Here is a 14537-nt window from a genome sequence, read left to right as displayed (position 1 = left end):
GTTGGAACTGACCTGCCTCACAATGGCCCTCAGCCACCACACATGCCCTTAACTGGGGACCCCCATGAGCCGCCTCTTTCTATCCTGCAGACTCACTCATTAAAGAATAAGCACCTACTATGTGCTGGGCACAGGGGCTCTGGGAGGTACTTGGTTCACTGAATGAGGGAAGAACCCAAAAGTCAGCTCCCCAGGGCCTCCAAGGTGGGCTGGGAGCCTCCGGCAGAGCTGAGGGGGTCATGGCAGTGGGGCAGGGGGAGAGCTGCTCTCTTGGCTGCTTGGAGGGGCTGAGACCTGGGCCTCTGGGCACTGAGGTGACAAAGGTCAGCAGGCTGGGCAGGGGACAGGGACGGGGGAGGGGCAGCCCACCTGCACGTAGAGTTCTCTCAGCTCCTTCTGAAACACCACTGGGTCTGCTGTGAGGGTCACTGGGCCAATATCTGTGGGGAAGAAAGGGGGACCCAGAGCTCAGGGGGGCGCAGAGGAGGGTAGAGGGCAAGCCCAGCCCCTGCTCCCAACAGCAGTCCCCAGCCTTTGTGACCAAGACTTCCCTAAGAATGCCCACTCTGCCATCCAGCCCACTCCCACTCCCAGTGGAAAAGGGATTCTGGGAAGACAGAGAGGGAGAAGCAAACAATGACCCTTTCCCTTTCCGGAACCCAAAGCAAGCACCCAACATGGGCCGATCAATGAGAATGGAGCCTTCCAGAAACCCCAACTCTGTGTGGCTTGTTCACATCACACGACTGAACCCGTCAGGGTCATCCAAGACACAGACACAGAAAGTACCTTTTCTTTGGTGGGAGTGACGGCTCCTCAGCCGCAGCTCCCACAGGGGGCAAGGCAGGCCAGAAAGAGCGAGGAGCCGCCCTGAGCCCTCTTGTGGGGGAGAAGCCATTCAATGAGGCCAGGGGTCAGGCTTCAGCCGGATGAGTCTAGCTTCAGGATGTCCCCTGTCAGCAGATTGACGGACATCTAGGGAGGCCACGCCCATCTCATGTGCTGTGTGGGATCACGGGCAGAGCCAGCGAAAAGGCACTTATGTCACCCGCCCAAACAGAGAGGCAGCGTGGGTCCAGCCCACCCTGTGCGCTCAGCGCCCCTGGTTCACACACAGCTGGGCTGGCTCCCCACACCCCCACACTCGTGGCTCAGGGCTGAGGGCGCTCGGTTCCATGTGGCAGCTCCCAACACTTGCTCAAGGGCAGCAGTGAGGAAAAGTACACAGGTTGGCCACGTAGGGATTTGGCAGGATGGGGGCAACAGGAACACCCATCCAATGCTTGGGAGCACAAGACGGTCCAGCCCCTGTGGAAGACAACGGAAGCTTCTAAAAAGTCATCCACACATCCACCACATGAGCTGGCCATTCCAGCCCCAGGTATTACCCAAGAGAAATGAAAACACATATCCACAGGAAGGATTGTACTCGAATGTTCACGGTGGTTGTGTTTGAACAGAGCCAAGCTAGAAGCAAGCCAAATGTCCATCAACCAGGGAATAGACAAACTGGTGCATTCATGTACAGTGTTCCCCTTTACCCATGAGAAATACATTCCAGGACCCCAGTAGATCCCTGAAACCAGGCAGTAGCAACCCCTTCATATGACTTTTTCCTGTATGTACATACCTATGATAAAATTTAATATATAAATTAAGTACAATAATTAGAGATTAATAATAACTAATAATAAAATAGAACAACTGTAACAATATGATAAAATTGCCAGCATCGCTACTCTTGTGCTTTGCTGCCATTATCCAGTAAAATAAGAGTCATTTAAACATAAGCTCTATGATAGCATAACAGTTGGCCTTGGGCAAAAACCAGGTGGATCAATAACAGAGACAGCTACTGGGGGACTGACAGGGAGGTAGCATATACTGCTTGGATACATTGGACAAAGAGATGAGTCACTTTGGTCAGGTTGGGACAGTATAAGATCTCATCACACAACTTGGGATAGTGTGCAGTTTAAAATGCATGAATTGGGCTGGGGCTGGGGCTCAGCGGTAGCGCCCTTGCCTGGCATGTGTGAGGCACTGGGTTCGATTCTCAGCACCATATATGAATAAATAAAATAAAGTTCTATCAACAACTAAAAATATATTTTTAAAAATGCATGAATTATGGGCTGGGGCATAGCTCAATGGTAGGGTACTTGCCTAGTATGTGTGAGGCCCTGGGTTTGATTCCTAGCACCACTGTAAAAAACCTATGCATTGTTTATTTCTGGAACTTTCCATTTAACATTTTTGGATCTTGGCCAGCTATTGGTATCTAAAACTATGGAAAGTGAACTGCAGATAAGAGGGATCACTGTGATCAGGTTCCACTCAGCAGTGCGACAGAAGAAATGACCAACACAGGTCCCAGTGGGATGGATCCCCATCCTGTGTGCGTGAGAGAAGACAGACAGCACCTGCTGTGACACAGAGCCAGTTCTAGGAAGCTCTGGGGCAGTGAGAGGAAAGCAAAGACAGAGGCAGCCTGCAGGCTGGAGAGCGCCAAGGGGCACAGGAACCAGATGAGGGGACAGAAATGCTCCACGTAGTGGTGGGGGTGTGGTTTCCATGGGGTGTCATTTGTCACAAGTATACAGAGAAGATTTGTGCATTTCACAAATAAAACACAGAAATGATAAGCCAGGCACGGTGCTGCACACCTGTGATCCTAGCTACTGGGGTGGCTGAGGCAGGAGGACCTCAATACTGAGGCCAGCCTCAGCACCTTCGTGAGACCCCGTCTCAAAATCTAGGAATGATTACCAGTGAGGGCGTGGGGTATAGGGAGGTGCAGGTGAAGCAAGAATAGCAGGAATGTATATATACTTCATTTTATTTATTTTTTTATGTGGTACTGAGGATTGAACCCAGCACCTTGTACGTGCTAGTTTGGTGAGCCACAAAATAGGACTTTTTTTTTTTTTAAGTTGTTGATAGACCTTTATTTTATTTATTTATATGTGGTGCTGGGAATCGAACCCAGTGCCTCCCACATGCCAGGCAAGTGTGATGCCACTGAGCCCCCGCCCCAGCCCAATAAAACAGGACTTTTTAATATGTACTTGTATGTTACATTTTTGAAGATGCTTCATGACAAGTGCCTGGCAATTCCCTACACTCTTCTACTTACTTTGTTTCTATCTGCAATGTTGCCTTTTAAAATAGCAGTAACGGAGCGCAGAGTGCAGGCACAGGCAGGTCTGGGGACTGAACACCTGTGTCCTCATTCCTGGCCAACCAAAGCCACCTCTTCCCTTTAGAAAGATAGCGGCACCTGGAAACCCAAAGGTATGCAGGGAGAAGCTCTAGAGGGTTCTACACTGGCCAACAGACACATGCAAATTAAAACAGAACACCATTTCTCACCTATCAAATTAGCATGAAGTCTTGCTAGCACTCTGGAAAGAGAGTGACCTCCTCATGCTGGCAGAAACTCAGGTGCACCTCGGCCTCGTGGCTCATCCACAGGAGGGCAAACCCACACAGTGGTTTTGGAGGCCAATCTGGCAGTCATGATCAAAACTAAAATTGCTCACGTGCTCACACTGAGCTGTCTCATTTGGGGGATCCATCCTGTGGATCCGCTTGCAAATGTGTGTGCTTACTGTAAAGAAACTAAAGCAGCCTATTTTACGCTGGAGAAGGCCGGTGGGATAAATTAAGATAATTCCTCCTGAAGCAGTTATGTCATCATTATTGAGGACGGGCAGCCAGCACATTTCCTGATATAACACAGCATGTGGGAGGGGCGATGCTGCAGTATCATTTTTTTTTTATTTTTAGTACCAGGGATTGAACCCAGGGGCGCTTAACCACTGAGCCACATCCCCAGCCCTTTTCTTTTTTTTTTATTTTGAGACAGGGTATCCCTAAGTTGCTTAGGGCCTTACTAAATTGCTGAGGCTGGCTTTGAACTTGTGATCCTCCTGCCTCAGCCTCCCAAGCTGCTGATATTACAGGCATTCACCAGGATGCCCAGCTCTATGCACGATAATTTTGAAAATTAAGAATATGAATGTATACAAGTGAACACACACACACACACACACACACACACACAGCCTAGAAGGACACCAAAATATTTTTTTAAAAAAATGTGTTAGTATGTCTTCTGAGTTGTATTATCAGATATTTTTTAAACAAGTATAATTTTGTAATTTTTTTTTGTTTTGGGGTGCTAGGGACGGAACCCAGGGCCTCAAGCATGCTAAGCACGTGCTCTCTCAGTGTGCTACAGCCCTAGCCCCGACTCTGGAGAATCAAAAAAGAGATTATTAACTACAAGAGGTAAGCCTGAGGCCAATACTTGACAAAGAACACAAAGAGCACCACGGACCAGTCCTATCTACTGAAGTCAGACACAGAAGTCCGACGCAAAGAGCTGGCACTGGAGGCCAGCTGCGTATTAAAGAGAAATCCAGTGTGACCAGGCAGGGCTGGGCGAGGAATGCAGAACAGCTTCACATTAAGAAATCACAGTAACAGGTCAACAGGAGAAAGGACCTAGGAACTTCTCAGCAAAAGCCAGAAAGTCACTCACTGAAACTCAGCCCTTGTCCAGGTGGGTGTTTGGCTTTTCTTTCTTTTTTCTTTTTCTTTGCTTTTTTTTTTTTTTTGACTTTGGTGGCATTTTGTGTTTTGGTGACAGAATGAAAGCATCATCCTTCACCAATGGCCAAAGCCTCACACCAAAAGCCAACATCAGACCACAGTGTGAAACCGGAACAAGACAGGATTGCCTGCAGCTGCCACAGTATTAGCATTGTTCTGGAAGTTCTCTCTGGGGAGTGATACAGATATTTAAGATAAAGGGGACATTTGATTGGAGGAGACAACATTATAATTTGGACAGGCTGCGGCTGTCAGCCTCGATCCGACTCATGACCCAAAAGATTAGTAAAAAAATGAAAAAAATATACAAAAAGGAATTGCTCTCCAACATGATACCAATGCTCATTTGCAAAAAAAAAAAAAAAAGTAATGGAAAAATATCCTTAATATAGTAACAAAAGCCAAAATGTTTAGAACTGATCTTTTAAAGAAAAAGAAATGGGTGGAACTTAGAAAGAAAAAAAACTACGAATCTTTTCTAGAGGAAATAACTATGGGAACAGAGGAGACGCAGCCTTCGGAGGAACAGGTGAGTTTTTAAAAAAAGACAGAACTTTTCTCCCCAAAGTCGAGATTGAACAGGATCCCAAGCAAAATCACAACTGGATTTTTTTTTTTTTTTTTGGAAATTGACAGAGGTTTTCTGTGTTTCATCTGAAAGAACAGACGCTCGAGAAGATTCTGAGAATGAAGAAGGTGAACAAAAAGAGGGCGGAGAGCACGGTGTGGAGCAGCGAGGCAGGGCCGGGCCAGCGTCCACCCAGCGCCACAAGAAAAGGAACGGGCTGAAGACCAGGGAGTCCGCGTGACTTTGAAAATGAGTGGTGTCTGGAGGCCAAGGACAAAAGAACTGGGCTCTCGTAGGAAGGCTGTTCCCCGTGGGCCATGGAGTGACCATCCCGCAGCCAGATCTGGGCAGGCCAGCACTGAGCGGTCAAGGGGTGGACACAGGGAGGGGGTGGAAGCCGGCTGTGGCCACTGGAATAGGAGGCCACAGAGAAGCCACACACGCTTGGCTCACCACTTATAAATAAATAAAATAAAGGTCTATCAACATCTTAAAAAAAAAAAAAAAAAGTCCTATTTTGTGGCTCACCTAGCACGCGCAAGGTGCTGGGTTCAATCCTCAGTACCACGTAAAAAATAAATAAATAAGATAAAGGTATATATATATATATATTCCTGCTATTCTTGCTTCATCTGTACCTCCCTGTACCCCACGCCCTCTCTGGTAATCATAGCTACTGGGGTGGCTGAGGCAGGAGGACCTCAATATATGTGTGGGAAGGGGCTAGACCGGCCCACGAGGTGATGAGCTAGAGTGGGCACAGGGTGGAATGCAGGGTCAGCGTCACATAGTTCACGTGGCTGCGCCTGCAAACACGGATGAGATACAGCTGAATGCACAGGCTCTGGGCACAACACAGACCTCGCCCTGCCCGCTGAGGGAGAGGCAGGGACACCCCAGTGGCAGCAACACACTCTGCCCTGGAGTGTGGCTGCTAAAGCACAGCAGGAGGCAGCCTCCCTGGGGAGATGAGCCCAGCACCCTGCAATCACAGGAGGTGCTCAGAACTCAAATGTAAATATCTACGTCCTTTTAAATGCCACAGCGACACCAACGGGAACTCGTCCAAGGGATATGAAGGCCACTGAATGTGCTCCGAAGCTTGGAGAATTTGAGCCAGAAAATAAAGCAGTCCTGGATTATGAACTGAAGTGTAAAATAAGAAGTGTCTCTGATTCCATGTTGATGTAAATACGTGATTAAATAAGTAAATAAGGAAGAAAAGAGAACTGTCTTTGCAGGGGAGGTGGTAGAGGGGATTGAACCCATTGGTGCTTTACCACTGAGCCACGTCCCAGCCCTTCTTATTTTTTATTTTGAGACAAGGTCTCACTAAGTTGCTGAGGCTGGCCTTGAACTTGCAATCCTCCTGCCTCAGCCTCCCGAGTTACTGGGATTTCAGGCGTGCACCACTGTGCCCACAGAACAGAGGGCTGTCACTGGCAGAAGAATTCCAAATAACTGATGCAGCCACTGTAGCCTCCAGGACGCGGGGCGGACCTCCCCCCACCCCATGTGGGCTGCAGTGTCTCTACTTCAGAGAGAGAAGGAGGACGTCACGGCGGAGAAACCTAACAGTGCCCCCTGCAGCAGGTGACCACGTGCAAGCAGAGGGTGCTCTGGATAGAGATCGTGACAGTGGCACTGTGTCTCTTGGGCCTTATACCCCAAAACACACATCCAACTTGAAAAAAGCATAAGACAAATCCCAACCGAGGGACAAGATACCTGACCAATCCTCCTCAAAACAGTCAAGATCAGTGGAAACCAACCTCCCAGAGAAGTCCAAGGAGAAAGGACAACTAACCACAGTGTGAAGTCCTGGGGCAGAGAAGGGGCACCGAAGAGAAACTCAAGAACCCTGAGTGAAGTATGAACTTTAGTTAGAAAAAAGCGTATCAATGGCCACATCAGTGTTTATAGCAGCTCAATTCACAACAGGTAAGCTTTGGAACCAAGCCAGGTGTCCTTCAACAGATGAATGGATAAAGAAAATGTGGTACGTATACACAGTGGAATATTACTCAGCCATAAAGAAGAATGAAATCATGGCATTTGCTGGTAAATGGATGGAATTGGAGATTTTCATGCTAAGTGAAATAAGCCAGTTCCAAAAAAACTAAAGGCTGAATCTTCTCTCTGACATGTGGATGCCAACCCACAACAAGGGGGGCAAGGGGAAGAACAGAAGGTCACTGGATTAGACCAAAGGGAATGAAGGGTAGGGAGGAGGAATGGGAATAGGAGAGACAGTGGAATGCACAGGACATCACTTTCCCATGTTTGTACAGGAACACATGACCATCGTAACTCCACATCATGGACAACCACAAGAGGGCAAGTTAGGCTCCATGTATGTTGATATGTCAAATACACTCTACTGCCATGTATAACCAAAAAGAACCAAAAAATGAAAAGAAAAAAAAAATTAAAAAAAAAGAAAACAACCATAGTGGCTGACTCGCTGTGTAGATGGACCACAGTGATGTAAGATGTTCATAACAGGGAAACTGGGTTTTGGGTGATTCCTGTGTTACCCTCACAATAATGCCACAAATCTAAAACTTTTCTAAAATAAAAAGCTTATTAAATTTTTTTAAAGAAAAGATAACATGAGGCAGAATTCACTCTATTTGTACATATTATAAAGACTAATAATTAATACAATGGGCTCCTGGCACAAGAATGATCATAAAACAGAACAGACCAGATAGCCCAGATTGATTCCTAATAGATAAAGCAACTTGGGTAAGGTTTAAATGATAGAGCAAAAAGTTATCTGATCAGATGCCTCCAAATAATAAATTATCCTGCCGTAGAACTACATTCGTTTCCTAGTCGCAACTTGCACCAATTATTATTTTTTAATTCACTGTGAAAGGATTAAATGCCAAGAAAAAAAAACACAAAAATCTAGAACATCTGATTTTGTAATCAAAAAGTAAAAATCAACCTTGCTAAAGCATCCATGTAAATTAATCACAAAAGAAAAAAAATCAATAGATTTCATAAAATTTAAAGCCTCAGAACATCAATAATACTGGAAGACAAAGGCCAGGGAAAACACCGACATACAACCAAACACTTAACGTCATCAACGTCAGGTCCTCCTGTCACCGAGAAACCCACCCACGTCCCCCGTGGAGATACCAGCAAAGAAACCAGCGATTTACAAGAGAAGAAAGTCACACACAAAAACCCTCATGAATTGTTGAGCCTTGTGAGTAATTAAAACTGGAACATTCTCCATCTTTGGGATTAGGAAAACCGTGTTTTTTGTTCTGTTTTTCTCTGGGGATTGAACCCAGGGTGCTTTACCACTGAGCCACATCTCCAGCCCTTTTTATTTTGAGACAGGGTCTTGCTAAATTGCTGAGCCTCAAACTTGCAATCCTCCTGCCTCAAGGTCCGGAGGCACTGGGACCACAGGCCTGCACTATGGCGCCCACCTCGGAAAACAAAGGTCTTATTCTAACTCCCAGTGTCGCCAGCTGAACTGGGAGAGGCCTCCTCAGTCACTTCTGGTGAACATTCTGGAAAACAGCTGGACCAGCCGCCCATCTCTCATTGTGTTAAAATGGCCTGGGAATCCCACTTAATCCTACAGAAAGACCAAAGACGCCAAGATCTTGACCCAGGAGTGCTTTTTATCACATTTAACTAGAGAAAACCTGAAAACAATACAAATTTCCAATCAAATGGAACAATTAACAAGTTTCCACCTTTTCTACTCTGGGAGCATGCCATTTTTTTGCATTTAAAAACTTATTTAGACCATTTCCAAAGCACAAGTCCTCTTCCACAAGCCCGTGCAGTCTAAGACCACTGCTATTCTCCCTAACACCCCTCCAGGGCTGCCAGCATGCAGATCTGGGAGCCAGTTGGCTAAAAGCCCTGCTTCTCAAGCTTTCTCCCACCGAAAGGAGTTCTGTCTGCTGAATCAAAGACACAGCCAGCCCTGATCCCCAGCGCCAGCCCCTGCCGAAGCTCCAAGTCCATAGAAGGAAATGCAAGGTCTCCAAACCCTCAGCCAGGCAAGGCTGATCCAGTCCTGGGCTCCTCCTCCTCCTCCCACGCACACCTGCCTCTCCACTCAGACTTCCTGCCCCTACCCAGCAGCTCCACGCACCCCAGGACGTCCTCTGCCCTAACTGTGTCCCCAGCACCTAGCATCTACAGTCAAAAACCATTAACCTTCATTCCTGTTCCTCAAGCCACCCTGCAGTGTGGCTTCCTCAGGAAGCCTCTCCTTGGTCCCTGCGGACCCACCTGGGCCAGGAGCTGGTGCCTGAACCAGAACCTGTCACCTTCCACTCTACCTAGCCGGTCCCCACAGGCTGCCCACTTCCACGGGGAGCCTCACAGGGCTCCACCCACACTCCAGGGTCAGATGATGGCGAGGTCCCCCTCCACAGGTGAGATCTTCCAAGCAGGTGAGAGAGCTGGACAGACAGGGTGACCCGAGCTCCAGCTGGAGCCAGGACACATCCACACCCGTCCTCCTCACAAGCCCCCCTCCATGCCCCTGGTCCCAGGTGGAAGCCTCCTTTCCAGGTTCCCGGAATTTCTTTCTAGAGCCCCATGAGGCCCAGAGCTCTGAGAGCAGCGGCCCTCCAAGCCCCTGGACAGCAGACTCAGCCTGAAGACTGCAGGGAAAAGTTTTCGAGTTCCTGTGAGGCGCTGTGATTCATAAATGCAGACTCTTCTAAAGCGGTTTACTAACTCGTGCAGCCCTGGTCATTGTGTAGTCCTCACCACGACCACACTCCTCAGGGGAATTCTGCCAGGAATCTGCACTCCCCACCCCTTTCCCTCTTTCTCTAAAGCTGTTCCCTGGGTAAGAGGTGGATGGATGGAAAGCTAAGCTATAGAGCAAACAGAGCAGATATAAACAGTAGGACCTAGATGGTGGGCAGACAGGGTCAATATACTGTTTTCTCCCTACTCTGTCAGAAGGGATTTTTAAAAAAATTTTCCCCCCACTAAAAAAACAAAAATGTTGGGAGGAAAAGTGTCTGGCTTTGCAAGGCTGGGAGCCCGCAGTACCCAGCTGCTCAAGGAACTTTGGGACCTCTCAGGAGCCCTTTCAAGGGGTGCCCCTAACACTGAGCTGAAAGGAAGGGAGCTGTGGGCAGCAGGGGTGGCCTGCGGGGCTGGGGGAGCTATGGTGCGGGAACCCCCGCAGTGAGGACCAGCAGGTGGGCTCCCCCTTGTCCAGCACAGCTGGGTATTCCTCAGGAATATTCCTAAGGGAAGCGCAGGAAAGGCAGTGTCTCAGCACCGTGAGTTCCTCTGCACCCCATTTCGCCCCTAGGCCTGCCTCTGAGAACTGTTGTGATCCCCAAAGCCCAAGCTGAAGCGAATTCTAAGAAATAACAGAAGTGGCACCCAGTCCAACATCTCAGCAAGTCTTCGCTGATTCTTTCGTAACTGGGGAAAGTGAGGCTCAGGAAACTGAAGTCGCTTGCGAGGTGTTGTGCGCTGGGCCTGGCTCTCTACCGCTACCATGACAGCCCTAACCCAGGAGGGCGGGAGAAGCGGGTAGAGAAGGTTCCCGGTGGAGGGAAGGGACGCTTCGAGGCCTGCCCCTGGTGCCCAGGGTCCCCGAAGCGCGAACGTGCCCAGACGGCGCCCCCGCTCGGCCGCTGCGCACGTCACTTGCGCCCAGGGCGCAGAGGCTGGAGGGGGAGCAGGCGAGCGCGCGCCTCTGGGCGCAGTCGGGGGACGCGGGGCGCTACCTGGGTCGTGGAAGGGCACCAGCACGTAGTTGGCGATGGCCTGGCTGCGGCTGCTCAGGGTCCGCTCCAAAATGCGGGAGGCGCCATCGATCACCTGCATCAGGTCGTCCCACATGGAGCCAGTGACATCGAAGACGAAGGCCAGAGTGGCGTCCCCCGTGGTGGGGGGCAGCACCGTCCCGGGCGCTCCAGTCACCGCTGCGGCGGCGGAGACTGCCACCAACAGCTGCAGGAGTGGTGCCCGGGGCATCATGCTGGGCGCGACCGACTGGTTCGCCACTGCGGTGACAGGTCGCAGCGAGCGCGGTCACCCTGGTGAGCCAGAGGCCGCCCAAAGCGCGGCTGCCGCGCAGCGCCTCGCTCTGGGTGCTCGCGGGACAGGGGCGCGCGGCGGGGTCCCCCTGCTGGGAGCCGGAGGCGGGCCCTAGAGCCCACCCCGTTCAGGGTCACGGCCCCGCCTCCTCCGCTCCCCACACCGTGACTCAAACTTTCCCAGCCCCGCTGCTCCCAGTCCAGACCCGAGGTTAGAGGAGGACGCGGGGCTTAGCAGAAGGGAAGTGGGGCCGAGGCCAAGGCAGCCAGGGACTGGGGTGCGCGGGAAGCTGCGGACACCTGCGCCTCCCGCCGTCTGCACGCCCACGCGGGCCCCGCTGCGGGGGAGGAAAGGGGAGGGGGCAAGCGATCTCTGTCATCCCCCAGACGTGGCCAAAGCTGGTCCTCGCCTTTGCGACTTTCTCCACCCAGCAACCTCCCCAACCCCCATAAAACACGCTCTATTTCTCTCTTCCCCCCACCTCTCCCTCCTCCGCGGGCGCACAGAGCTCCCCACTTACTACCGTTATAACTATTGTAGCCAACAGCCCTAAGCCCGCAACCCAACCTGCTATGCATTTTCAGGTCGTTTCCTCGAAGCTCACTGCACCCTAAGGGTTTTTTCCAGGTCCCTGCAGGTGCAGCACTCAGCCAGGAGGAAAGCCGTCTCCTCCCCTTTTCCCCTCAGCAGGGCTTGCCCCACCTCTGAGGTGGACTGCAACCCACAGCCTGCTCTCTGAGCCCTCCTCCTAGCTGCCACCAGGCTGGGCAGGCAGGGCCCTGTCTGGAGGTCTGCCCCTTCCACCCCCAGTGAGCTCTGTGGCAGGGAAGACCCCATGCCCATGAAGGTTTGCCACTGCATGGGAGAGGGGGTGTCAGAAACCGGGCAGCTGGAACTTGGCCAAGGCTTTGGGGCTGGGGTGGGGGGTGGGGGGTCAGGCACCACACATCCTCAGGGACTCAGGTGGGTCTCCTGTGGAGCTATGTATCTGATGGGATATGGCAGAAGCCAGGTCCCCAGATCCAGCAAGGGAGTGAAACTCACAACCCAGCTCAGTAGGAAGTGGGCCACCTGCACTTGTGAACACTGGCTCTTTAAATCTCCCTGGGCTAAGGCTGCAATTGCCCCCAGAGTCTGGGCAGGGCTGGGCCAGCTGTTGGAGAGAGAAGAGAGGCCCCAGCTGTGGGAAGGAAAAAAAAAAGACAGGAGCCAGGAACCAAGTGGTAACATTCAGACCCAGTGCAAGGGACCTTTGGGGACAAAGTGGTCCTTTGGTTATTCACGCCACAAACGTTTGCTGCACCTGAAGTGTGTGTCCCTCACTCCGCAAGGCACTGTTGGGACGGGGATGGGACAGGGAGGACTGTAAAGATGCGAGGAGACAGGCTTCCCACCCTGGGGAGAAGAACTGTAAACAAATAATTCTAAGTCAATGAGGTAAGTGCTAGTAGAGGGACTCCCAGAGCCCTGGGAGCCCACAGGAAGGAGGGCCTAAGCCTAGGGGTCAGAGGAGGCCACAGAGTGAGCCTGAGCAGTCTTCAAGAGCAAGAGGGGAGGGCACTGGAGGAGTGGGAACAGCATATGCCAGGGCGGGAGACATGAGGGACCTGCCAGCAGGTAGCCCAGGGGAACTGGAGGGGGACAGCAGGGGAGAGGTCAGAGGCAGGTCACAAAGGACCTTCAATGCCTCGCAGACCCTCTCAGGGTTTCCCTAAAGGCTCAGAAGAGCTCTTGAAGGATGTCAGTGTCCTCATCTCAGTTACATTGAGACAGGTCACAGCAGCACACGTTCGGGGGTACACCCCGTAGAGCCTTCAAGGGTTCTCACTGCCCTGCCACTGTGGCCCCACCTCCAGGGTCCCTTGGAGCCCCAGGAAGGATGCCAGAGAAGGTCTGAGCCCATCTTCCCATGGCCTTAGGCAGGCACCCGCCATCCCCCTGCTGTGGCTGCATCAGAAAGTGCTATCTGTCCTGGTCCGCTGCCTGCCCAGGGTGGCTGGGGTGCTGCCCCAAGCAGGGGAGTTTGGGTGCTCAGGGCTTCCCAAGAATGTATCTACGGTCATGGGACCAGAGCTGTACACAACAGGGGCCCAGCAGCCAGGGAAAACACCCACCCTCACCAAATTCCAGCCCTCACCTTGACCTCTCCAGGCCCCTGGGAGCCTGCATTTTTGAACTCAAGATAATCCACATGTTTCCTCTGTTTCCAGAAGGAGCAGTCCCAGTGGAGTTGTCTGTTCCCTGACATGCTGCTTGTCCACTGGTGTTCCCTGCCTGGGGGACCTGGCCCTGTCCCCTGCATCTGCATGGGAAGCCAAGGCCAGGCAAGGGGTGGGATCAGACCCCGGGACGGTCAGGGCCAGTTGAGGAATCACTGCTCCCTACCAGGGGCCTTTCTTTACGCCTGCCATATCCTAATCCCTGAGCCACCTTGGTCTACGCCATGTCAGACGCCCAGTGAGTCTGACGTCTGCACCGCCCTCGTCCCAGCCAGCCCTCCTCCTGAGGTGTCTGCTCTATTTCTGCTAAATGAGTAAAAACCCCTCAGTGGACAGCATGCGCCAAGGCCCTCCCCCCCAGCACTAGATGGTATGCCAACATTTTTTCTTCTTGTAATGGACGGGGAAACTGAGGCTCAGAGAAGTGGATTCTGCATCTGGGCTGGACCTGGACCCACACCTGCCTTCCTGAAAAGCCTGTAAGCCACCCCCATTCCACACAGCCACAGAAATGTGGGGCCATGATTTATACAGGACCCCCCCCCCAAGCAGAGTGCAGACTGACATGGAACGCGGTGCCTTCCTCAGACAGCACTGTCCCCTCCAGCAGCTCTGTTTGCCTGACTCAAGTTTCAAACATTCTGCACCTTTAAAATGCTGTGGAGACACCACGCCATGTCACCAAAATGCCTGGACAAAAAGAAGAGTCAGAAACAGGCGTGAGAACGAAGCAGGGAGGCCTCCGACCCCTCCCTTTACTGAGAAGCTCAGCCGAATGGAAGCCTTGCCCCCGCCCCCCAGGAGGAACTGAGGAACTAAGTGGAGACAGGACCAGCAGGAGGTGGGAGCAACTGACAAACAACCCAGCCACTGAGGACAGGCTGGGCAGCGGGAGTGGGGATCCGCAGGGCCGCAAGAGGGCTCCCAGCAGCCAGGCACTTGAAGGATTTACTGCGGAATGCAGTCCCCCGATGGGACCAGCCTCCAAGTCACATGTCCCATAAGGAACAGTTTGAGGCCATCCCAAGAAATACTTGAGCAGCTCAAGAGACACAGGAACCATGGCCCATCCCCATGTTTTC

At 51.6% G+C, this 14537-nt stretch overlaps 1 protein-coding gene across 1 annotated transcript in view; it reads right to left on the bottom strand.

The window, feature by feature from the left end:
- Hmcn2 (hemicentin 2) overlaps positions 1–11176 on the bottom strand; it is a 122287-nt gene extending 111111 nt beyond the window's left edge. Inside the window, exons 1-2 of the mRNA XM_027945383.2 lie at positions 10924–11176; positions 370–440 (exon numbers count right to left, since the gene is read on the bottom strand). Coding sequence (XP_027801184.2) covers positions 370–440; positions 10924–11176 — 324 coding nt within the window. The remainder of the gene's footprint in view (positions 1–369; positions 441–10923) is intronic.
- Between the last annotated feature and the right edge of the window lie 3361 nt (positions 11177–14537).

The sequence above is a fragment of the Marmota flaviventris genome, chromosome 13 (assembly GCF_047511675.1).
Source record: "Marmota flaviventris isolate mMarFla1 chromosome 13, mMarFla1.hap1, whole genome shotgun sequence".
NCBI lineage: Eukaryota > Metazoa > Chordata > Mammalia > Rodentia > Sciuridae > Marmota > Marmota flaviventris.
The sequence above is the reverse complement of the archived record's forward strand: the minus strand, read 5'-3'. Positions and strand labels throughout refer to the sequence as shown.